The sequence below is a fragment of the Corticium candelabrum genome, chromosome 8 (assembly GCF_963422355.1).
Source record: "Corticium candelabrum chromosome 8, ooCorCand1.1, whole genome shotgun sequence".
NCBI classification, from domain to species: domain Eukaryota; kingdom Metazoa; phylum Porifera; class Homoscleromorpha; order Homosclerophorida; family Plakinidae; genus Corticium; species Corticium candelabrum.
The window spans coordinates 165,382-192,459 of record NC_085092.1 but is presented as its reverse complement, the minus strand read 5'-3'; the positions used below and the strand labels follow the sequence as shown (position 1 = coordinate 192,459).

At 39.8% G+C, this 27,078-nt stretch overlaps 3 protein-coding genes across 3 annotated transcripts; 1 reads left to right on the top strand and 2 right to left on the bottom strand.

Moving 5' to 3' along the window:
• Positions 1-106: 106 nt before the first annotated feature.
• LOC134183779 (squalene synthase-like) lies at positions 107-13,304 on the bottom strand. Its single transcript, XM_062651361.1, has 9 exons — positions 12,968-13,304; positions 12,791-12,900; positions 6,069-6,166; positions 5,007-5,190; positions 4,819-4,947; positions 3,428-3,619; positions 2,926-3,102; positions 566-718; positions 107-499 (listed from the first exon to the last, which is right to left on the bottom strand). The coding sequence occupies exons 2-9, from the start codon at positions 12,890-12,892 to the stop codon at positions 293-295; spliced, it is 1,242 nt and encodes a 413-aa protein (XP_062507345.1). The 5' UTR covers positions 12,893-12,900; positions 12,968-13,304; the 3' UTR covers positions 107-292.
• Positions 13,305-13,438: 134 nt separating this feature from the next.
• On the bottom strand, positions 13,439-22,669 carry LOC134183781 (UDP-glucose 4-epimerase-like). The gene is made up of 12 exons (XM_062651363.1): positions 22,628-22,669; positions 22,423-22,557; positions 20,254-20,295; positions 20,079-20,176; positions 18,790-18,903; positions 16,511-16,690; positions 16,375-16,452; positions 16,217-16,319; positions 14,467-14,552; positions 13,876-13,953; positions 13,708-13,822; positions 13,439-13,648 (listed from the first exon to the last, which is right to left on the bottom strand). Exons 2-12 carry the CDS (start codon positions 22,550-22,552, stop codon positions 13,587-13,589), a joined length of 1,086 nt encoding a protein of 361 aa, XP_062507347.1. The 5' UTR covers positions 22,553-22,557; positions 22,628-22,669; the 3' UTR covers positions 13,439-13,586.
• LOC134183780 (phosphatase and actin regulator 4A-like) lies at positions 22,665-26,991 on the top strand. Its single transcript, XM_062651362.1, has 11 exons — positions 22,665-22,897; positions 23,048-23,119; positions 23,195-23,434; positions 23,500-23,715; positions 23,784-23,870; positions 24,753-24,866; positions 24,918-24,979; positions 25,064-25,116; positions 25,335-25,382; positions 26,680-26,796; positions 26,854-26,991. The coding sequence occupies exons 1-11, from the start codon at positions 22,702-22,704 to the stop codon at positions 26,867-26,869; spliced, it is 1,221 nt and encodes a 406-aa protein (XP_062507346.1). The 5' UTR covers positions 22,665-22,701; the 3' UTR covers positions 26,870-26,991.
• Positions 26,992-27,078: the final 87 nt, after the last annotated feature.

Sequence of the window (27,078 nt, the reverse complement as noted above, 5' to 3'; positions counted from 1 at the left end):
AGAGACTTGTTTGTCCCCTCACCAAGACGTCATATCACCTAGGAGTTGACTGTGTAGTTACTGGTATAGAGGTTGTGTCGTTTGCCAGTAGTTACACTTTTATTGCAGCAACACACACCCTATATGGCTCTGAAAGTTTACTTGTGGTTACCTATCCACAGGGCAGTAACAGTTAATCAGAATAGAGAGCATACTCTATGTCTAATTGAATTAATACACTACACCAAATAATTATGCAATAAGTTCACAGTCACTGATATGTGCATATGTCAATCTCCAGTATTTATTTATGTTATATCGACCAATACTGCCATGTGAATGCCAACACAGCCACTGCTGCTACATATTTTAGTCTGCCAAGTACTGATATTAGAACACTTTGACTTTCTGGAGATCTTTCAATAGTTGAGGCTTCACTTGAGCACATCTTCATCACTTTCTGCACAATTTGAAGTGTTTGAATAGCATTTGGCTCAGCAAATGGTATCTTTGATCCAATCTAAATGAACACAATCATAAAATCTAAATTAAGACAGATTGCAAAAATTGGCATTTTATGACTCACTTCACAAGTTGATTGATGCATAATTTGCTTGAGTGACTCCATGCTTGTGGCTTCCATCATCATTCGAACTGCTTCACCACGTCGAATTTTAACCACTCGAGTGAAGACATCATGGTTATTATAGCATCTTGCTAACGTTCCAATTGCCATAACCTATGTGACCAACAACTACATATTTTAGTTCTATTTCACTATACAGTAGCACACTTTCACCAAAACTTTAGTGATATTAAAGCAAGTGGCATGGCAAGTGCATGTAAACCAGGTAACACTGTGCACTGTGTCACTGTTCCAATATTCCTAAAGTTGTACACAATAACATAAAGTCTGCAGCTGAGCTAGCTATAGCTCCCATGCAACTAGCTCCCATGCAACTGCCCAAACAAACTGTGAACACATCAGTTCAGGCAAAAATTTTCTATGTAATTTTTATAATTTTGTTGCTCCAAGACAACACATTTCAGTCTAATATTCGGTTACTTGGTAAAACCGGCCATTCAATGACTTTCCAGGGTCATAGTAAATTCCACATCTAATATATATATATATATATATATATATATATATATATATATATATATATATATATATATATAAACTATTCTGACCAGAGATGGAGCACGTTTGCCTGCACATTCTAGCCAGTGTCTTTCACGTACATGTGCGTGTGCACGCACAAACCTGAACCTGGACCTGAAAGCTGGCCATCTTACTGTAACATCGTATTAAGCTGAGGCATATCAATGCTAAGAACTAACAAAAATACAATAAAATAATTTTCGATTTTTTCGTGTCATTTACCCATTAATTAGTCTGCACAAGCCACATTTGCCAGCAGACTTCTATTCAAGACAGGCTTCGACGTAACAACAGTTGTCATTGCTTTTCCACTAGTTTCACAATGAAATCTGTCTGGGACCCAATTTGAACAAATTGACGTATGGTACAGAACTAGTAATGAAGCATTTACACCCTCGCTTCCACAGCTATGAGCCTTCTGAACACTTTTTAATTACGACTAAACACACTTTTTCTTTCTAAACTTGCTACCTGTAAACATTATCTAAAATCGAATATAACAAACTGTTGTTTCATGTACCCACAAAGTCCATAAATAGTCTGCAGTCATTGAAGTACAGTATCAAGAATTATTGCATATGGGACATAAAATCGCTCATTTTACGTAACAGTCTGGTTACATAATGTTACATTCCCGTATAAATGTCGTAAAACCAAGAGTGATCAATTTTGCATGAGCAGTTGCAGACATGTAAGTTCTGTTGTTTACTTCTAACAAGATCTGGAAGTTGCAAACATGAATTGCACTATTCTGGTAAGAGACTCTTTCACGAAAGTCTCGCACATCTGATTGGCTGTCTATTATCTTTGGTTGCCACGTTCAGTGATTGAACCACACAGAGGAGGCGTAGCACATTCCGCAGTGTGACAGACATAGCCAGCCACCCAGCCAGCCACATAGTCCCAAGACCGGACGTCGATTCAGCGCTATACATTTAGAGTATGCTACTCGCCAAGCCTCATGACTTTACAAAGTCCCGTTTCTTATGGCTCATAGCTAAAACAGCTACAACAACAGCAACAATAAAGATACTGAAAAACTATCCCCATAACCATGCTTTCACCCACTGAATGCACTTTTGAAGCTGCAAGATCAGAACTGGCTGGCTTTTGCAACAGTGACCACAGCTGCAGCTAGCAAGCTTGAACATAACGGTCACAGCTGTGGTCTCTGTTGGCATTGAAAACAAAGACAATTGAACAGAAAGGAGGAAAGCAGAAAAGCGTATTAGCAGACACGTGAATCACACTCAGTTCAAATGAAACTCTCGTGAGTAAGAATGATCAGCCATTTACAAGCCTCAACTCTACAAGACCGGCTACTGTCACAGAAGCAACATTGAAACATTGGCTTTTATGTAAGAGCAGCTTCCATTTAAAGTTAGCTTTAATACGCATCATTACAAAAAAATTATGCCTGCCGTGTAGTGGTCTTCAGCCAAACAACAACAACAACAACAACAACACACACACAATACAACATAAAATAATTGTTCAAAGTACGGCCGTAAACAGTGCATTTTCTGCATTAAAACCATCATCTACAAATGGCACTAAATCAAATCCTTCATAAATGCTTGTAATCAAAATGTTCCATTCTGTCTATTCTGTGGGTGCCTAGCAGTTGTAGATAAATAAGCACCTAGTACTTACTACTATTATTATCATCAGTTGTTTATTATTACAAAATCTATCTATTAGTTTCTTCTTAAGTGCTGTGCAGACTAACACACAACAACATACACACATGTGCAGACTTTTAGTAAACAAAAACATTGTACCTGAGGAATAGCACAAAAGTTGAAAACACTTTGATTTCTGATCCGACACATGTACGCCAACACATCAGGAGCATGTTGCATTGCATTTGTAACCAAGTGATTTAGACACAGTACAGCACTACCAGCGTTCTCCTTCATCTTGAAGTCAGCTAGCTGTTTGGTATAAAGACTCCACACCTAAAGTAACACTCCATAATTCTCATTGAAAAACAACAAACTGAGTACCAACACACAAAATCCAATAACACCATTGTGACAACGAGCTCAATACACTAGTACTATATAACATTAAATCCACACCTAATTAAACTACAGTCATATACCTCCTGACTGCATCATAAGCTTGGATTCAATAATTAAAGTCAGCTATGCAATTGCAACTCATAAATTTCCATACATATACTACTAATCGAAATGCTGTATACATATACGTACACGTAATCTTTCGTAGAATACTAGAAATCTAAGATTCAATTAACAAGATTGTGTGAACAACACATACTGCTTTTGGCCAAAATTGTCTGTCCTCATTGATGTCTTCTAAATAATCTCTTATTATGTTTGTCTTCTGCAGAAATAGTCCCAGAGAATTAGCAAGATGCTCATCTTGTCCAACACATTCATCCTCCAACTGTGATGCAGCAAACAGCCGAGACAGCCCGATGCCAACCAGACCAGCAACATAATGACAATACTGCAACAACAAGCACACACATCCAAATTCCTTGTAATACAGTACTGTGAACAGAATAAATGTTGCATGGATCTTTAGTACCATATAGTCTTATGTTCTGCAAGCCAGCATTCTGTGAAAAGCACCTAGTTACTAAATACTTCAGTTTTCTGAAATATTGCAACTAATAGCCAGAAATTCATCTTTATTTATGACTCTGACATACAGTGTAGTACCAAACGTATCCTTTTTTTGACTGTTGTCATCTTTTCTAATAAATTTGCTAAAGATGTCAACAGCACTAGTGTGTTTAACAATGTCCTAATCAGTAATCACCTCCCAATTAGCAGACTAACCTCACTACAGTCCTTTTGCTAGCAGATAGTCGGAAGAAAGAAAGGTCCTTCTCCAAATGCAATAAACAATTATTCTGAAAAGCAAACCTAATGTATGCTTGCAAGTACACTAATGCCAAAGTGGACAGTGTTATATTAAGAAATTCCTTTCAGCAACAAAAGAGATCAGTACTTAATCCAGATATGCAATACAGGCTATAATTATGTACCAAGCCCATGGACAAGCAGCACCTACCACAAAGTATAGAATGGGACTTCCTCCTGAACCTGACAACTTGAGGTAATAATATACTATCATATGAAAGTGACCGACTAGTATTCTTCAATGCTGCTGCACCTAAAAAGTTTCAAACCCAACCTTCCCTTTGTGATCAACATATGTGATCTAAGCTACAGGCAAAATATGGTAGTGAAATAGATCATCATTCGTGCCAGTCAACACGTAGTCTAAGTGCAAAAAATGTTAAACAGTCAGTCCATTCCCACAAGCTAAAGGCCTGTCAGACAAGCACCACTTAACAAAGTGAAAAACATAGGGACTTGGCTAAGTCAGAGATCCTCCCAGAAACAGGAGAAAGGGAATTCACTAATAAAGTGAGTACTATATAGAGCTGTAAGCACTTGAGAAAGTAAAGTAAGTAACATATGGTATGATATAATAGTAATGTGTTTAGTGGCCTTCAAACTCAACCTCGTGCAGCTTAGAAATCCATTACACACATCAACTACTAACATTCTGAGAAACAGGTTTTGTCAAATTCTGTTTTGAAACATAATGCTCACAAAACATTGGTCATTTACAGTCAGTGTTTCTGTACTATAAAACATGTCCAATCTATGTTCTTGTATAACATTATATCACACCTTGTCCCAGTCTTCCAAAGAATCAGGATGTGTTTCTAAAAACACAGTCATGCCTTCTCCCATTCTTCTGCAGATATCGCTGATCACAATACGATATACCTCATCAAGTTTACGATATTCAGCAGACACCTGCAGAACATAAACAGTGGAGTCCTATCATGTGGTTGTACTTTATTACAGTCTATTACTGTTGAAAAGTTTTCCAGTACAATTTTGTCCTTGTCCTTGCAGCCCATGTAGCACCAGCCAGGTTCCTCCAAATGTGTATAAAATGACTTCAGCATGCTTACTTTCTCCTCAGTTGGTATTGTCATGTCATCTTCCACTGTGTCAAGGGCACGAAGCACCAAATAGAATATACAAACAGGAAACCTACAAAATCACAATATTGATTATGGCCGATACACGTACCTACGTTGTTCTCATGTAACTACATATGTTAGCAGTTAAATAAATCAATTCTTTATGTACAATGTTGTTTGATGATAAAGATATCTTTTACGTCCATCGACGCTCTCTTTGTGGCCATGTAACTTCTATCAAACTACGGGAACAAACTGGTTTAACTAGTAAGTTGGATTGAGCAAATAAACAAACTTTTCAAACTGCTTTTCTCCTTTGAGGTAGTAAGAACAGTCACAAGCAATCAATAATCTTAGTACAGTAGCAATATTGAGAGTAGGAGAGTCTTTGATTTTATTACTGCCAATCATGTGTAAAATGCAAATTAATGCTGACATAAAAGCACTTTGGAATTTATTACTTAATTTACAGTAACTTGTGCAAGCTGAGCGTCAGCCCATGCAGTGTATAACGTAAACATAGTCAGATGCTGAAACTGATTGATTTACAGGAACATGCCTAAGCGTAACCAAGCAACGTCTTATCAGCTGCAACGGGTCTGGGGCCAAAGGCCGTTCTTAGCGCATGTGAAGCAAGTACCGCTGCTGTTGCTGTATGTCTTCTTACCAAGATTCATGATGAGATCTTCGTCACCTATGTTAGACAACTGCATCACGTGAGTGAAAGCATGACAGCTGACTGGTAGTTAGAAACCAAACTATTTCTGGTTCATGTTATGTTGACGCTCAAATAGAACTCGGGTCTAGTCCAACGTCTTGATGCTGGTCAGAATGCAGTGTCTCAGTGAAAGGTGTTAACATGTTTACAGTAGGATGCTGATGTTACGCTGGCATTACGCTGGGCTGACACTCAACTTGCGTAAGCTACTGTAGACCAGCCTTACTTACCGAAGTTTTTCATCTAAAGCTTGAATCACAGCTGCAAAGCTACGACTTGTTCTGTTCAACAGTTCAAAGCACAGTTGCATGTCTGAAGACAAAGTCTCCTAAACAACAACAATGCAATGACAAAAATAGCAACAACAAACAACAGCAACACCCAAACCATACTGGTACATACTAATGAAACAACACGTGTTCATTTTCCATATTGCACCTTGACAAGTGCAGTAAACCGTACAAGTATGTGTAGTCTTTTGATGGTGTTATCTGGTGTAATCAGTTTTTCCAAGTGTTATGAATAAACTAATCATACAAAAGATTTTTGGGTCGCAGTATTCCTAGAATGATGCTTGTTGTGATACATAGCGCTGCTCTGGAGCAATAGTTGAATGTCACTGAGAATAGTAAATACCATCACAAATGGCACTATCAGTGACCATCTTCAAGCACGCACGTTACCATCATGTGACAGTTAAACCTAAACCACTTGCTAAACCTACTACAAAGAGGTTTAGGAAAAGTGGTTTAGGTTTAGAATATAACTAGTTCAGTACAAGTGGAAACAGGTCAATCCTTAATCAAGTTTAGTTCAAGTTAAACAACTTGTTAAACCAGTTTAAGAGCTAGTGGAAACACGCCCTAATTAGTTTACAACAGAGAAAATAACAGTCTACAATATTTGCAAAAAATGAAGAAAGTTTCCTCGCAATCACATTAAGGTGTGACAGATACAATCATACAAAATGATCAATGAAAATTGACGAATGATAAAAAATCAAAATGTCATTTAGGGAGCATCTCCATTTACCAGACATTAAATGATTTTCTCCAATCTGAACAACATTTGAAAGTGAGTGGGTAGGGTAGAGACCTGTTTGGATTAAAAATGTCTGACACTAGATATTAAAGTTCGCCTACACTGTCTACAGTAGCCTAACCCACAAACAACAACATCACCTACTATGACATAACATAGTCTCATGCGGCCAGACCTTTGGTGTTTTATCTGCCCCACGTACACCAAAGGTCTGGCCATGCAAGTCTTGAAGACTATAAACGCACTAGGCAATATCCACATGTTAATTCTTTCATGCCGACTGTTTCCAAAAGTTACATGCGCTAGTAGATGGCTAGTCTTATTATTATTATGTGCCTCATTGATATTAATGGAGCATCTAGCTGTCTCAATGCAAAGCTATGCTATTTGAAAAGGTGAGGTTGAAAAGCCCTTTTTTGAAAATATCAGTGTCGTTAGCACATGTGTCAGTCAGACATTTGTTCAAATTGAAAGGGTGGGAGGATAGTCACTGCCAACCTAATTATAGTTTGGATTTAAAGTAAATGTCCAGTAATTGCAGATGCCCCCTTAATAATTAATTAAGTTTGACCAACCACGCGTGCAGGCTACAAAGTTCATTGGTTCCTTGAAAACATACTATTCAACGCTATATCAGAAAAGGACACTGAGGTACATGTTCATGGAAGTTTATAGAGACAATTTGATCGAGACTCATTGATCATGCAACTATGGATTCTTCAAACTCATTTTGCAACTGACCAGGCAAAACAGTACAGAAATTTACTATTCTGGTATAGTCATTTTCTCAGTTTTGGAGAAGGTCGTCAGCTGTATACTCTGTTGTGCTATTTCAATGTGTGCTGAATGCTGTGCTATTTCAGAGACAACAGCATCATGGATGAGTCCAGAATGAGGGCAATTTTTCTGTCAGCAGTCAGCACATGCACGTACAAGTTGCTATGCAACTTGACGGCTCCCGCCAAACCAAGAAAAAGGTCTTTCACAGCTCTGAGAGCTCTGTCCAACCACTACAACTCCAAGCTTTCGGTCATGGTACAGAAACTGCGATTCATTTCGAGAGGCTGGCATATGGGTGAGTCAGTTGCAGAGTTTGTGTCAGTATTGTGTGCGTTATCCGAGTTTTGTGAGTATGAAGAGACACTGAACGAGATGCTTAAAATCTTTTAGTTTGTGGTATTGACAATGAGAGCATGCAGTGGCATTTGTTAGCAGAAAAGGAGTTGTCGTTTGCCCGGGCTTTGGAAAATGAGGGAGATAATGGCGTCCAAAGTTGTTGACATGACAGAAGACGCGAGGGTGCAGCGGCTGTACACCAAATGCAACCACAAATGCCCAAACCTGTAATCGTTGTGGATGGTCAGGACACTCTCCTACTGAATGCAGGTTCAAAGAAGCCAAATGTTTTGCATGCAAGAAAGTGGGACACCTCAGTCAAGTCTGTAGATCAAAAGGGCAAGGCAAGAAATCCAGTCGTATTATGAAAGCACAGCCAAAACCGCAAACCACATATCAGATGGAACGGACAGAGGATAACGAAGAAGACTCTTTAGAGCTGAAACACATATACCCTGTAAACAAACCCACAGCGATTCCCGTGACAACACAAGTGAAAATACATGGGAGATGTTTGACAATGGAGATTGACACAAGAGCAGCGGTGACAGTAATTAGGGCCATGACATACAAGAGAATGTGGGGCTGTCTCCTCCACTTCTTAGAGAGAGACAGTGCCACCATACTCAGAGCATATGGGGAAGAGTAATTAAAGTGTTGAGGACTGACTATCAAGGCCAAGGCACAGGAGCAGACAAGGCCCCTCCTAAACAACTGAAATTATACGTGGTGGAAAGAAACGAACCCAGTTTGCTGGGTAAAGATTGGTTACAACACATACAGGTAGATTGGAAGGCATTGTTCAGTCTACACACACACACAGTAGCCTAAAGGAGCTATTAGAAGAGAACTGAGAGGTTTTCAGGATGACCTTGGAGTATCCAAGCCACAATCAACACAAAGTCACAAGCAACACCACGTTTCATAAGGCACGGAAGGTGCCATATACACCACTGAAAGAGAAAGTGGAAGAAGAGCTGTTCAAGCTTCAAGCAGCAGGTATTATTAGCCCAGTAAAATTTTCAGATCGGGCCACACCAATTATTCCAGTGGTGAAGTCCAATGGAACAGTAAGGATTTGTGGAGATTACAAGACAACGATAAATCCCATATTGAAAGTTCACCAACACCCATTGCCCGACATAGATGACTTGCAGTCACAGTTGGCAGGAGTGGTAGCATTCTTAAAACTAGACCTGAGCCAAGCATACCACCAGTAACGTCTAGAGGAACAGTCCCAAGAACTGACAACCATTAACATGCATAAAGGACTGCTCCATTACCACCGATTACTGTTTGGAATAGCCTCAGCACTAGCCATATTTCAGAAGATCATAAAAGGCTTGTTAAAAGACATGTCAGGCATTGTGGTATACCTTAATGATATCTTGATAACGGGGAAAAGTCAGACTGAGCACTTGGAGAACTTGAGAGAAGTTTTGAAGAGACTAAGAGAAACTGGGTTGAAATTACAACAAGACAAGTGTCAGTTCATGAAAGATTATGTGGTGTATCGAGGACATCGAATCGACAAAGATGGATTACACCTCATGGAGGAAAAAGTGAGGACCATTCGAGATGCGCCAATACCACGAGGAGTATAAGAGTTGAAGGCATACCTTGGAATACTCACCTAATACACAGTAAGTTCCTTTCAGTAAGTTCCTTCCAGATTGAGCAACAGTGTTGGCACTGCTGCATGCACTTTTACAGAAGGGAGCAACATGGAAATGGTCAGAGGATAAAGCTAAGGCTTTCCAGGAATCAAAAGATCGTTGACATCTTCTCGGGTACTGGTACACTACAATACCAAGTTACGACTGTTGCTTGCATGTGATGCCTCACCTTTTGGATTAGGTGTCGTTTTGTTGCAGAGATTTGAAAATGGGAATGAACATCTCATTGCGTTTGCATCAAGATTGCTGTCCACAGCTGAAAAAATTATTCACAGATTGACCTTGAAGGAGCTCCAATCGTGTTTGGAACTTCAAAATTCCACCGTTATATCTATGGCCGACACTTTGAACTTTTGTCTGATCACCAACCACTGAAGGTACTGCTTAGCAAAAGACAAAGCATCCCAGTGACGGCTTTGGCACGAATTCAATGGTAGGCACTACTGTTGGCAGGATATCAGTATACCTTTTGCGACAAAGCAAGGAAGAGGCACAAGAATGCTGACGCACTAAGCCGAGTGCCCCTACCGGATCTACCACACCATACATGCAAGCCGGAAGCAACGCTTCATGTTTTGGAACAGCTGGAAAGACTTCCAGTTACAGCTACACAGATTGTATAGTGGACCACCGACAACCCAGTACTGTATCAAGTGTAAACATGGGTTAGAGAAGACTGGCCACAAAAAGTAGCAGAAGATGTACGACCATACAAGATAAGAAGTCACAAACTGTCTGTGGAGGCTGACTGTGTAGTTTGGGGAACCAGGGTTGTGATACCTCCTTCAGGCTGCACACAGATCTTTGACAGAGCTTCATGAGGACCATCCTGGAACTGCTAGGATGAAAAGATTGGCAAGGGGTGTGGTCTGGTAGCCAAGCATTGACACAGAGGTGAAACAGCTAGTCAGGAAATGTAAAATATGCCAAATAAACCACCTAAACCCTCCTTTAGCATCGTTACACCCATTAGAGTAGCCAAAAAACCATGGTCAAGACTACATGTGGCCTAGGCAGGACTGTTCTCAGGGGTCAATGTTCCTAGTAATAGTGGATGCACAATCAAAGTGGATTGAGGTTTACAACACAGGGCAGGCATCTACAGGCTCGGTGATAGTACGTAAACTGCGACAAGCTTTTGCTCAACATGGACTCCCAGACGCAGTATTCTCGGATAATGGGCCGTGTTTTACCAGCAGTGTGTTTTCAGAGTTCATGAGGCAGAATGGCATCCAACATATCAAGGTTGCACCATATCACCCAGCTTCCAATGGTCAGGCAGAACGTGCCATCCAGACATTCAAGGCTAGAGTAAAGAAATTATAGTGGGTACTTTGGAAGATTGGATTAGTCATTTTTTGTTTGTATACCAAACACCACACACCACCACGGAAGTATCTCCAGCCAAACTCTTGATGGGACGGAAACTCAAGACTCGCCTGGACTTGGTCAGGCCAGGGTTAGAGGAATGAGTAATAGACAAGCAGACCAGGCAAAAAGAAGGCCATGATCAAACGACATGGGACAGAGTTTTACAAGCGGGAGAGGGGGACCATTTATGCTTGGAATCATAACGAAGGAGCAGCCTGGATTTCTGCCAAAATAGTGGAGGCGACAGGATCATTGTCATTTAGATGCCAATTGGCAGACCAGAAAATAGTATGTAAGCACCAGGATCAAATCTGGCACAGAGATCCACCAACTGCTGAGCAAAAACAGGAGGCCAAAGTAAGAACCCGTGAGCAAAGCACCGGGTCAGAGAAACAGGATGTACAAGTACCACCACCTCCAGATTCCGATAAACAACCACAACCAGAAAGCATTCAACCAGATGATCAACCAACCGGAACAGCTGGGGAAGTACAACTGCAACAATCAAAAAAGGGATCAGACCACTGGACAGACAGGACTTGTAGTAGTGAGTAGTGACTATAGTTGGGGGAAGGAATGTAGTAGATTAGAGAGACAGGTTGCATAGTAACATAATTCGAGGTAGAGTAGTTTTCCCGGAATCGGCATATTAGTGGTACGAGCAATATAAGTTGAGTTGTGTTCACTGAATGTACACACTACAACTGAGGACTAATTCTTTTGTCATGCTTACTATATACAAATGCTAGTACGTTAGTGATGAAAGATTATTATCTGCATTGGCAGGCACATACATGCCATTGTTCACAGATCTTATGTGAACCCACCCGTGTCAGAGTCAGTACTAAGACTTATGCTATATTCATTAATTTAATGCAACTTAAAATTAATTTTTTAGTGATTAGATAATGGCTTAAGTATTGTGTCAGTTGCCTAAATTGAGAAGTCCTTAGGTAACAGCCGAGGGTCACTACTGAAGGCAAGGGTCACCTGGATGCGAGGGTGCAGAGCCATATATGGCTATGTAATTACTAAAATTTTAGACAGAACTATAATTATAAACGTGTGTGGGACAGTCTATCCAGGACATGAAAACAGTTCAGTCAGTGTCGTTTCCAAAGTGCATTTGCAGAAGTCCCCTGTGAGATTCGGCTCATAATTTTGTGATCTCATAACCTCAGTTTGTTCAAAACAAGTCTACATATGAGATAACGTAATTGTTACATTACGTGTATAGTGACGCCAGCCATTAATGACATCATAATTTTAGAACTGCAAGCGTAAACCCGCAACCTGTACTCTCTAGGTACACCAATGATTGAAGCTGAAACAAGCACTATATTCATTCAGCAATGGAGCAAGAAAAACTGTATTCAAAAGAAATACAAATAGGTTTAGATTTGCGCAGTTTATACTGGCCCAACTTTGAAACTGGTAATGAGCATTAGCCATAGACTACGAATTTCTAATAAGTTAGATAAATCATTTCAATCAGTACGTGTCCTTGAATTTCAATCACCAACTGTCGCAGACGAATGTTTGCCAAACTACCAACTTTTACCGATTGGATGTGATTGACAGTACGTACGGTATCAGTATGTTATATCAGATAGAAGTAGTGGGATGGGCCACAACACAGTCAGGTGAGGATCACGCCATGAATAATATTTCCTGACAACCAATATGCCTAAAATATATCACGATACTTGCCGTCGCTACTAACGTCTAACACTGGCCCACTGACTTACCACTTGGTTAAGAGGCATAACCGTTTCTCGACCTCCTCCATATTTGAACTTCAGCAGCGCCAGCAGCTCGTCCGGGTGTGTGATAGAACGAATCAAATCCATGTCGGTAGCTACAACAAGTACGACGTATCACTCAAGTAGATGACACAGCAAACCAGAAGCTCTGAAAAGACGCACATTTATAGTTCTCTAGATGCACACCGACTGCTCGCCGGGTTGTGGCGGACTTCCTGTCACGTGCCCAAACCTATCCTATCACATCCAACAGCATTCTACAACTCCTAAACTGAAAGCGTCCTTCGAAGAACACCTGGACTGTGCAAGCAAGTTTAATTACATATAGATGCTGTTCTAAATTACCTTTGCATACATAGCAAAGATGGTCACGTTTGTTGCAATACTCTATACATCTAGACCAACTGTACATATCCAAACCTTTTCTAGTGAAACAATGTTTAAAATAAAGACTTTGGCATGATCACCAAACTATATTTAACCAGTTCATTCATTGACCGTACACCTCTAATAATTATTACCACCAGTTAACGATACAGTAATTATTAATTAATAACCCAGCAAACACAGGAAATAAATACGTAGCTGAGCCACCTAACTTACAAAGTACTGTAGATAAAAAAGCTCAAGTAGTTGATAAGTCAAAGAATAAAATTAATGTGTAAACAGAATATAACATCACTCCCACAAACGCACCAAACATGTCACATTTTGTATACAAAAACACTCATTCAGGAACTCTATTCCTGTCAAAATTAATAAGAATAAATAGTTAACGGATTCACAGCTCAAGAGTGTCATAACCATCTGGATTCTTTGATTGCCAATGCCATAAATCTTCACCTGCATTACAAGTATTGTACAACCAAAGGTTCACTTCTTAAATATAGTTGGTATCTTACACATCTCTTGAAGACCTCGTTTTGGTTTCCAGTTTAGTTCGGCAGCAGCTCGATCAGCATTTCCAAATATAGCAGGAACATCACCGTCTCTTGGACCTTCAACAATATATGGTACCTATATATTGCCAGTTAGACAAATTAGTCATGCCATCTGATTCAGTAGCATGCCTTTCTTCCAGAAGCTTTCTCTAGTGCTTTCACCATTTCTAACACAGAATAACCAGATCCTGTGCCAAGATTATAGACCTACACACATTTGGCAGTTGTTAGAAAACACTACAGTCAAGGCCAGGCATTCCAGTCACATAACTGAACTGTTTGTATACACAAACTATATAAGTAAACCATCCCAGTCTAAAATTTCAATCTCTTTCATCAGTGCATAAATTATGTTAAATCCAGTATGCGTACCTCCAATACATGTTTCGCTCATCGGAGGATGAGTCTAGAGCATGCAATCACACACATATCAGCTTTTGTGATATGAGAGCTACCTTGTTAATAACAAGTCAAGTGATCTATATACCAATAAAGTAAAATCATTTCTTGTTTTGATGACATACAAAATGATTCTTGCAAAGACAACAAAGATAAATATAATAACTATAGATACTATATAGTAATGTACAACTGTTCACCTCCATTCATATTCCTTCTGGCTATGCAAACACACACACATACAACTTTCTGAGTTGTACATACATAAAAAACCATCTAGCCATACAAGAGATTTGTGACAGCCTTGATGGGTCATATTACCTTAAGGCCACAGCCCTGTTCCAATTTTGTAACAGCTGCCACATGACCTTCAGCAAGATCCACAACGTGAATGTAATCTCGAACACCTGCAACACCATAAGTCATGTTTCACTAGTGCAGTTTAATCAATATCACCAAGTTTCAGTGGTGACAAATTTAGTGCATGACATTAACACTAGGCTCGACCTCCCGGACCTGTGCAATGCCAATGAAAATTGGCGCTACACGGGTCTGGGAGGCAGAGACTACATTACCAGGCTTTTTGGTGTCATGATAAATTGGTAAACTAACCTCACCAAAAACACAGCTTGAGCTTTGCACTGCACAAGCTGTCAAAGTGAGCTGAGTTGCCATGCACATGCCTGGAACTGTCTAATGTGTTCTATGTGCCATTGTAGTTGCAACACACATACCCCACACATTTCAGTCTGCTAACCCTTATGATACAAAAGCATGAGGTAATAAGAGAATTTTGTGCAGACCTTTGTAAGAACAAAGAGTATTAATAGCCACCTATTGCAACATGCCCATCTCAGACTTTGACCACAAAAGACTCGAAAGCTATTTACAAGTCTACAAAAAGATCATGTGTATGTTGCTAGACACCAGCATGCCAACACATGTTTATACAGCTGGCTGAGAAAGGACAAGCAGTCTTATCTTATAGCAAACAGACGTTAATTCAACTTCTTCCATTCCATAGGATATTGGCACTTTCTGTGACATAGTTTTTCATCACCTCTGAGAATCGGAAAACCCTTTTTCTGTTTTGTCCTTTCACCAAAAGTAGTTCAGGATTGACCAGAGGATTGATATTGCCGGAAGAGCGTTTACAATACGTCGTAAATAGGAAATGTGGGTATGCAAGACTTGCATTATGCGAAACTAAATTGTGCATTTAAAAAATGAACTGCACGAATAGCATGATTTCTTCCCCGCACAACATTCTACTTAATCTAACTGAGATATGATCACATCACACTAGCGATAACAATGAGGGCAAACTATGCATTCCAATCGGTCGTTGATTACTTACTTGGTCCGCCCACAAAGGCATTACTGTAACCCCTAGCTCGTGTGTACCTATGGTAACCAGACATGCAAAACACCATTTAACAAACTATTAAATATGTGCCTCATTCCAAGATGAGGAACACAAGGTACTCCCCCTCCCCCCTTCAACATCCAACAGCAATAAATTGCCTTCCTTGCTGCACAGTTAACATAAAGCATTTTCCAGAAGGTATCTGACTCTGATATACACACAGGTTGTGTAAGCACCTGTATCCATTACGTACCTGAAGGATTTCTATCACAAAATATTTCAATTGCTACTTACAAAAACTGTGTTCATCTCTTTTATGAGCATTGGTCAGCTACGTCACTGACAACAGCAATTTCTGAGAAGACACTAAAACACCACGATTGCTCGTAATTTTCCTGACACTAGCTCTAATTAACTAACAATGCACCATACACAAATATTTGTATCATGTTTTCCCACACATGCTTCCAAATGAAGCAAACCATAATAAATCACTTTTACCATTTGTGTTGTAGATACCTTTCAATAACAGTGCTAGCAACTAGCATCTAGAGCTCATATGCCCTCTATAGTACTTCTAAGACATAAACTTTTAGAAACCAATAACCTCAAAATCAATGATTCCAGACTAGATTGTTGCACAACACATAACAGTAACTTGCACTTTGTAACACACTAGAGTATTGCATGTTGTATGCAATGCACCTGTTCCATCACAAGTTTCATAGCTGTCGCCGTACACTTTCAGTTCACTCCGTCTGCCAACAGCTACTTGAGCAACATATGGCATCAAATTACCAGGAGGACCCTGCACAAATCCCAAATGACAAATAATGACAATAGCTAAAATCATGTCTTCAAACTTTGGGATGTTCCCCAATACTTCCTGACTTGTGAGCTCCAACTGGATTAAAGTACCTTAGTATAACTATATTCCAACCCTATAAAAAGAGTAAAATCAAAGCTAGAAATATATTCACTAAAAAAGGAATTACATACAGATTCAGCCCTTGCAACATCTTTTAAAATTTCCTCAATAAAGTATTTCGTTCTCCCATAAGGATTTGTAATGTCTTGTCCTACAGGATGATCTTCATTAATAGGGAGGTATTTTGGTTTACCATAGACAGTGGCAGATGATGAGAAAACAATGTTCTTGACTCCAAATTCCTTCATTACCTTCACACACAACAAATAAATAAATACATAAACACATAAATAAAGCAAAGATACTATAAATATATCTCCATTCTGCAAGTCTTGTTAATGAAAGGAAAATAAACAAGATCTTGAAAAAGATGCTAGAGAACGTTGAGATGTGTTACAACTGTGGTTCTCCAGCAATACAAAAAGTAGACATTAATACCATGCATTCTTTAGTCCCAGACTCAAGCTGGATTTACAATATGCAACATTTGAGCATCACGTCGCATCAAAAGTATGACCTACATTTTGACCAATTGCAGCCAACTAAAACGAACGTGTGGCTTCCATGAGCAATGGCTTTTAATTTCGGTAGCTGTCCTTGCTTGTGGATGATCAGCTGCAAGGTGTACAACGACCCACACGCAAGAGAGAACGCGTAAAAATGGATTTTGAGCAAGCTGGGGGTACCTGCAGAGCTCTGCCAATAGAAAATAGAAGCATTCATGTAGCTACGTCTACTGTGAGCTGAAATCATATTGTGAACTTGAATGGTAAATAAATCCAGCTCTATGTGTAGAGAAAGTCACCATGTAGGCCTTAACTAAAAGCATTTTCACCATACTGCTACAATGCTACACCTCTTTCACAAGTAAACGTAAAAAAAGGTAAAATGTTGGCTAGGAAAATCAGAACACAATTTCTCCTTTACAAAACACCATGTGACTAGCCATGACAACACAGTTGAACTTTTCCAGAGCAACTTGTTTTAGCATGCAAGTTCTTTAATTAATTAAAATAATTAAGCTATGAGTGTAAAAGAAGGACATCACACTAAGTGGTGGACTGCTTTGTGAGAAGCTCACTCTAAACGAGCTGAATTGACTTCCGGTCTGTCTGTTGGTATGTTTGTACCTATGTTCTATGTTTGTCAGCGTGTGTCACGCTCGGGGAGTTTGTTGAGCCAATCATCAGTCCTTTTGGGACGCGAAAAATAGATGACATAACACTAGCTTGTCAGCATGAATCACTCTTGGGAATTTGTTGAGCCAATCAGCAGTCCGTTGGGACACCAAAAATGGGTGACATCACAATCCCCCCCTCGCATTATGACAGTAAAACCGAGATGTCATTTACCCATTATAAGGTTAAACTGTCGTCAAACTGAAAAGCACAGAGTAAAGTTTAGGTAATAGTTGTACATGTTTCCTACTTTGACAGAAGAATCGCAAAACAAACAAATTCATCGTTCTTCAAGAAGCCAAGTGAAGGTCCCATGGGACCCTAGCTAGATGACCTGTTGCATGTGCACGACCAACATGCATCATCCGGGATCTTCAAGAGAGCAATATGTTTTATAAGTGTAAGTAGGACTGATGATGAACGATCGACGTCGTCTTGCGAGAAAGATTCGCAAGAAACGTTGACGCTGCTTTCTTCTGGATCCTGTCGCTACATGTCGCTTAGCTAACTAACTTACTTATTTCACATTATTTCCCATGCAGCTAGGAGACGTGCATCAATCTCTAGCTGCGACAAACTAACAAAACGAAACATGATAGCAACGGCGCATGATAATTGTGTCCACCTCAAGGGATGGAAGAGTGCGCTACATGCAGAATGGAGAAATAACGTGAATAACAATTAAGCGTGATCCATGCAAAAGTTACGCAGCTGTTACACATGTGCATGTGCTGAATTCGAAATAGTGTGGGACATTAATGATATTTAGTTAGTTAGGATTAGTCACATCGATGAATGTGTGTTTTCCTTAATTATACATTCTAAAAACAAGCTAATGATTAATTAATGGTAATGACAATAAATAAACAAAAAGTTAATAAAATTTACATTGATTTTCACAATAAATACACACACACACACACACACACACACACACTGTCACACACAGTGACACACACACACACACACACACACACACACACACACACACACACACACACTGTCACACACAGTGACACACACACACACACACACACACACACACACACACACACACACACACACACACACTCGTAGCTCTGAAGCGACGGTGTAAAAACAGCTTCATTTACTAGTATTAGTCATATGACAAGTGTAAAAGTGTATGTAGCAGATCCATGAATAACAGCTACCTCAAGTAGGTTGAGTGTTCCAGTAATATTTGCTTGATAATACAAGAGAGGAAGCTGTACTGATTCTCCAACTGCCTTCAGTGCCGCAAAATGTATCACAAACGTGAAGTCATACTGCAAACAGCAAGATTTTACACAATAAGACAAATCTAAATCTGAGTGTCTATTCAAGTCGCTCTAACTGCATGCCAAGTCTAACTGTCCATGTCCTTGTTGTATTGGGCTGTCAGTGATACTGCCCTTTGATTACAGGCTACCCTCAACACAGACGTCTCAACTTTTCTTTGCACCAATCGTGAGAGTATTTTGAAAACAACCACACTCATTACACGTGTTCCAAAGTAGGCGTGGTTAACATCATGTTGACCTTGCTTTACATTTTTGTGTGCCAAGGCTACCAAACGTTACTTTTATTGCAAGTAGATAGCCCAGATACCCAGATACAAGCAAGCAGAGCATTCCCTAGAGTCTAGTTCAAAGAATCTACTATGTCCAGAAAGATGGGGCTAATTGATCCATGCAAAGTGACTGTCCTATAGTGTCTCACAGTAGGCTTGTCGGGAGAAAGGACTGGCAATCAACAAATCGTGAGATCGTGAGACATGCCTGTAAATTGTAAGTCTCGCGACAAAGTCGTGAGAGTTGAGAGGTCTGCCAACAACATGCAGCCCTTGTTTAAACACTGCTGATAGTGCCACTGACAAAAACTACATGCAGTCCTTGAAAAGACTAAATTAAGTTAATAAAAATAAACGTACGAATACTCCAGAGGTGCTCCAGTCAACATACATGTACTATTACAGGTACCAAGATTGGTTACAATATGACCTCTCTAATTCAATTTCAACCTCATCTTTTACATTATTGCCTTTTCACCAACTACGCCATCAATATCTCCAATCCATCAGTTCCTCCTCAACTTGAACACAATCAAGTTACATCTAGCTGCTTCCAACTGTCCATGCTTTAATTGACAGTTGTTCTTCATTCTTTGTCAACCATTTGTCTCTTATTTATGTAACAACATACTTCACATTAACAGTCACCTTGAAAATCATAGAACTTTCTCAGAAGCATATCTCGTGTCTTACAAATCAAACAGATTGTGCTATGTGATGCACATGCAATGGGTATGTACTGTATGGATGTCTGTATGGAGTGCTAAAAATTTACCAAATAATATAAGCAAGGTGTCAAAAGCTAAAAGACTATAAGTGTATTGCTGTTCATTATGTCTATAATAAGAAATAACACCATGCACCCTAGTTTAAATAAGTTAGCCCTTGTACCTGTTCAAAAACAGCCTTCAGAGCTGGCTTGTCCAAAAGATCAACTTCATGAAAATACACCTTCTTGTCAGTGATTGTTTGAACTCGCCTCAAGCTCTCTAGAATAATCACCCAAATATAGAATGTAATGCTTACATGTAAAACTATAAAACTAAAATCCGATTCCCTCATTTACCTGGAAGTTGTAAGCTGTTGCCTCCTTCTTCACCTGATACACCTGTAAAGAAACAAACTTCTTCATTTGTTAGGCTCACTAAACAACATTCCAGTACTCTGTCTCTGTAAACATCATTCTACATGTATGTGCATGTGTGGTTTAGAAGCCAAGTTGGTTACGCTGCACACAAATGCCTGACTAAGCACTTTCTACCCAATTGACTTGTGACTACTACTGTACGACTGCAAAAGAGAAAGAGGTTGTGTGTGTGTGTGTGTGTGTGTGTGTGTGTGTGTGTGTGTGTGTGTGTGTGTGTGTGTGTGTGTGTGTGTGTGTGTGTGTGTGTGTGTGTGTGTGTGTGTGAGTGCATGACTATGAAACCAGAACCAGCGGTTGACAACATATAATATAATATAATATATAAATATATTATTCTTATCGCAACAATTACAGTTGCAGCTCCCTCGCAAGAGCAACACAAGACGTAACATACAAGCATACCAACAAAGGCTCTACATAAACAAGACAAAAACACAACACTAATAAAACTACGTCAACACAGAAATTTCAATTTGCTATACTTTACAGCAAACAGATTTCCAACAGGATGCCTCAGAGTATGTCTGAAATTGTCTCTATATGCCATAAGTGCGAGCTCTCTAACAAGAGAATTTGACGATTCCAAAGCCCTTTTCATATACAAGACCCGGGACCTCTTGACCTATACTGATGCTTCCACAAACCAATCTTCCAGCCGATCTCTTACCGAATCTCTTTGTCTCAGTCCAATACCTCTCCTGATACCCTTCCGATATGTTCCATCTACTAGCTTAGATACAGACATTCTCTATATTCCACAAGTGGCTTCCATATGATAAAAATTGGGAAAAGTTGTACGTCCACCAGTTTCTTCCACACATTCTCATTCAAACATGTTTTGTCCATACGAGCAACTAATGAGTTGACAGCCCCAAAAATTTCCGTTTTCTACTCTCCACAGCCAGGACATCAGAGTTTTGCGTATCCATTATTACACCAGATGAGAAAACTTTTGACTACACAATAAATCATCACCACCAATAGAGAACTCTGTAACCGCAGGGGTAACTGTCTCTTTGCTGTGAACTTGATTGTCAAGTGTTTCTTACTGTTATAAGTGAGATTGTGATCATTTGCAAATGATGAACTTGCGTCAATCATTTCTACCAACCATCCATAGTGGGCAATACGATGTCATCTGCATATCCTACACAACCCACATACAGGTTTCCAATTCTTGCTCCGAAACCTGATTTATCTAAACTTTTCAACAAATCGTATAAATATATATTGAACAGCAGTGGTGATAACACAATCCCTTGACGTACACCATGACGTCCACCAAAAGATTCTGATAGTTCATTCTGCCACTTTATCTGTACTAGCTGTGATAAGTATCAAGCCTCATGAAATTGTATAAAGTACATAGGGACATCCATATCCAGAAGTTTACAGAACAGCTTATAGAATGAAACCTTGTCAAAAGCTTTAGATAAGTCTAACAAACATGCCTACACAGCATCATTTCCTCTTGACAGATAAATGTCCACAGTTTTTCTTAGAACATACAAAGTCAGAGCAACTATGTTCTCTTTTAACAAACCCAAATTGCTGATCACAAGGTCCCAAAACATTCCTGACTTTATTCAGAAGAATCAATTCTAAGACCTTTGACATTGTTGAAGAGATTGCAATTCTTCTATAATTGTCTAGATCAGTTGCAAGATCCTGAGAATGGGAACAACATATGACCCCAAGATTTTGATTTTCTCGTTTCTATGTCTTAGTTAATTCTCTCGCATATTTTTGTAGCATTCCTACATCTATTACTATGTTCGCTTCTTTCTAGTTTTAGTAGTAGCCTAAATGTGACATGATGCAATCATCACTTCCCATACACTTCCACGAATAATGAACATGCATATGCATCCACTGCATGATATATAGACTCTAGTACACAAAGTAAAATAAAAATGTACAACACTAGAGGCGCGTTCGATTGGGCTCTTCCAGCCTCTTCCAGAAGAGGCCGCTATAGTCGAAAGAGCCAACTCTACCGACTCTGCTGCTCGTTGGAAGATGAGCGTGTCTTTCAAACTCTTCTGGAAGAGGCTGAAAGAGCCCAATCGAACGCGCCCTAACACTCACCGTAACTTGCGTTTGTCATGTTGTCCACTACAACAGGTCTGAAGACTCCATAGTTGAGTAACTCCAACACTGTATGGCTTCCAATGTATCCAGCTCCTCCCGTCACCAACACAAACGACTCACTTGACATCACGGCTACAATACACAAATCACTGTCCACACCGCAGAAAGCACTCTACTACAACTGACGACACGGACGTCTTACCCAATCCCTTCACAGAAGTGTACGGGTCAATTGAAGATGTTCCCGGATGCTATCCGGGAGTCTGCCATGTTGAGATGACCTCCCGTGCCAGATCGATGAGCGACTCCCAGACTCTAAAAGACGATGTGCTGGCTAATGGAGTGGGTCACGAAGGTGCCTCTGTTAGAGGAGATTCTAGCGAGAAGAAGATGAGCACGCTGTCACGTCTCTTGCGTCCATGGAAATGGCGACGTAAAAAGAAAAGCAAACAATTTGTAGACACGTCGACTAGTAAGCATTTCATTCTGTGTTTGGGATTGTGTAGTTGTTTTAGAAACTTGTATTACTAAGGACGGGGATGCGTAAATAATTGGTTGCGAGTGTTTGCGTGTCTGCATGTGTGTTATTTATGTGTTTGCTACATGAGCGTATTGGATACAGAGTTGGAGCGCAAACTGTCGGTTCGGTCACAACGTCAAGATCTGATACGACGCGGCCTTCTCAAACCAGAAGGTAAACCATCTGGTGTGCGTCACACCAACTCTCATCTCTTCTTCTTCATCGTTCTTCTCTCTGTGTGTGATTTAGACGCACCAGTCGATCTCGTCGTCGTCGATACAAGATATGTCGCTACTGGGAAATCTAAGCAGCCTCCAGTTCCACCGGCAAAACCAGCCAGGTCGCGGGGCACGACCGAGTTGCTATCGAGGAGCGGAGCGGGCGCTGACAAGCAAAGAGCTGCGAGCGACAGCGACATTCGCAGCTCATTGAATGGTGCTGCAACAGAACGAGGAGTTCGGTTTGGTGCATCGTCACAAATTGGAGAAGGTAAAGCTCTTGAAAGTGTGTGGTGTAATTTTACACAAGCGCAACTCTCGACGCTGTTTATGCAGAACATCGCAGTGGATCATCTCAGTTAGGAAGACGACCATTTCCCACACCTGTTCTTCCTGGCTCTCCCAAAAAGTTGACACTGAACGCAGACGTAGGACCGTTGACTGTGCAGCGGCAACACACAAGCACGGAACAAGAAACTGGGCGTTCTCCCGGAAAGGAGAATGTTGAGATCGAAGATGATGAAGAGGATGAGGAGGATGTGCCACAGAGTGGTGGAGTGTCTTGATTATTTCTCGTGAAAGTTCTTCTTGTTTACCTGTTTTGTTGTGTTGCTGTGTAGGTCTTCTCGCTAAAGTTCAGAGGAAGGATAGTCTTGCCAGGCACTTGGAAGGGAAGAAAACTAGAGCCCCTCCACCAGAACGTCCATGTAATATTTCTGTTGCGCTTTCATGCTGTTGTTGATTGGAACAAACTCTGACTGACACTGAAATTTCATGAACATATTTTTACTGTGGCGTAATTATTGAATTATTCACATGGGCTCTCGCTTGCACACACACAGACACACACACACACACACACACACACACACACACACACACACACACCACTATAAAACCATGTTTGGCTGCCTTGTTTCAAAATCCTGAGAAACTTTAAGGATGTCACCTCCACTTAGCCATTTGGCATGCTACACATCTGGCTACTCTTACCAGCACCTAGAAGCAACTGAAATTGCCTCAGAACAGCAATGATACTAGGAGGTATGGCTAGCGCTGTTGATGAAGGACGTTCTACACTTGCTGTTACATTTGTTTCAAAGCTCGTAGGAGAAAGCATTTCTCACCAATATAACATTGGAAATTTGTACTAGATTGTATGTAAATTTAACTCTACAAAACATCTCATAATTTTGTTCACATTCACATTCATGCATACTACCCTGCTGCTCCTAATGTTTTCAAGACTAATTCTTTTTGAGACTCCAACAATAGTTTAGAATTTTTTACGAATCTTAAAAAAGAATTAAAATGGTCTAGCGGCCATTTCTGATAATATTTCATGCACACGCGCAAAAAGCTGGGACAACCGAAAATCTTCGAGACCAAAATATTATTTTTCTGTTATCCTATTATTTTTTGAAGGTGATTTTTTAATGGATTATTACTCGAAAAACATTAGGAGCAGTAGGGTACTGGTAACTGGTATGGTTAAGTTTATGTGTTTGATAATTGTAAACGGAGGTGAAAATTGGTAAACTTGACTCATTTATCAAAAGTGGCTGTAACTATTTGGTTTCAATTTTTAGCTGAAATATCAGAAGAAGAAAGAGGACATCGACATGAAGTGACCGTGAAACTCACACGGCAACTGAGTCAGAGACCCACAGCTCAAGAATTACGTGAAAGAGGGATTCTAAGAAGTGAGATATTGAGGTTTGGTGTTAATCATTGCAATAACAATGTTCTCATAGCACGTACAAGTCGTGAAGTAGCTGAGGACATGGAAGAAAAGAAGCGAACTTTAAATAGAAAGGTATTTTACAATTTGTACACAGAATCAGTCTATTTGCATTCAAGTGAGGTGCTTTGTATGTGCAACTGTGTTTGTGTTACTTAGTTAACTCGTCGACCTACTGTGAAAGAGCTCAGGGACAAGAAAATTCTGATTAGGTGATGCCTTCACTTTGCATTCATGTCAGTCATTAGTTTGTTCTGTTGATGACAAGGTCATGCTAATCCTTAAAGATCAGAGTTGGTTACTTTTGTGCAAACTCTCAGTCTTGTGTAGAAAATTTGCCTTCTCGCGTGTATGTCTGAGGAGTAAAGTAGTTAAAATAATGAGGAGAATAAGAGATAACAGCCAACTGATGACTGTAAATGTTTAATAGATTTGCTGACTATGCAGAAGTGGTTGATGCTGATGAATACGATAGACGGTGAGTCATGATAGAGTGTACTGAATTAGTGTAACTAGTAGATCAATTTCTTGTCAATTTGAGTTTGTAGTTGTGTGAAATGGGACAGTAGAGTTTGTTTTGGCTATGAGCCATAAGAAATGGAACTTCGTAAAACTCATGTGACTTAGTGAGTAGCATACTCAATATGTATAGGGCTTGACATACTTCTGGTTTGTGACTATGTGGACGGATGTGTGGTGGACTATGTCTGTCACGATCAGGAATGTGCCACACCTTTAGTGTGAGTTTTTAATTACCGAACAGTATTTGTGATTGGTTATGAACCACCAATCAGATCCACCAAATGTTCATTAGCTTTTCTTACTAGAATAGTGTAATTAATGTTTCTGATTATCGAGTCTTGTCTGAAATGAAAAACAGAACTTTGCTGTTTGCAACTAGTCTGCATAGCCAGACCCTACTCGCCATCATACTCCTGGGGAGGGGAGGGTCTTTGGTTAGTATGCAACTACTATGTGAAGTCAATCACTTTTGTGGCTTACGACATTTACACAGGACCTCAACATCTCGTAACCAGGAGCGACATTTATGTCCTGTTTTCTTTTATATTTCGTTACTTTGATGATTACAGACTGTTTTAGTGGTGTTATGGACTTTGTGGTTATGTGAAACAACTATCACTTTGTATGATTTTAAATAGATTTTAAACTAACCCCAAGAAGGAAAATGGCATCTAAATTTGTAATTGTACTACAACAATTCTGTCATGGTTTTTAAAAGGTTTATTGCTGTGGAACCGAGGGTCTAATCACAGCTTCAATTTTACTACAAATTTGGTTATGTATAGGGGCTGGCGGGACAGCAACAGTGCTACAGCCATGGACCGTAGCACTGTTTTGAAGAGTTTCTAAAAGTAGAAATTTTGAACAGTAGCACTTTTAAAGAGTTTTTATAGAAAATTTTTTGGCAGCCTGTCGCAGTCCGGGTTCCCAAGTAATTGTCTGGGACACTTGTAAACTGTGTTGTCCATGTGGTCAATCATGTTTGCACCCACCAGTGCTAGATTTTTTAGCGCATTGTGGATTGCAGTCCCAGATGCGCTACCATTTCTGGTTGTAGTTGTTAACCATGCCTACATTGACCATGCCTTCTAGCGCGTTTACATCTATCATGAAATCTTTGCATACGCGTTTGGCCATAGCACTTTAGATTTCCTAGGAAATTATATAAACATACATCTATATTTTGATATCTCTGATTACAAACAAGCAAGCAACACTAAATTTTAAAATAATCAAACAATTTGTTTTTACAGAGCGGACAAGCCATGGACTAAACTAAGACCATCTGACAAAGCTGCAATTCGGAAAGAGTTGAATGATTTTAAGAGTACAGAAATGGAAGTACATCCAGAGAGTGCATATATGACACGGTATGAGAGAGTACACTTCACTCATGGTACCCAAAGTAACATGGCATTTTGTTGCAGGTTTCATAAGCCGTAGCTAGCACAGAGAGAAATGAGTGTCGAGGTTTTGTAAAGTAGATGTGACTGACCTGTACATGGTCAATTTTTATTGCTATGTCGTATTAATTTCATTCAATAAAAGACTACTTAGTATCCATGTCATGCCAGTTGTAGGCTACTGTTTGAATTGTACAGATAAAGAACAGTGGTTATGGTGAATGTAAGCAAGCTACTGTTGGTGTGCTG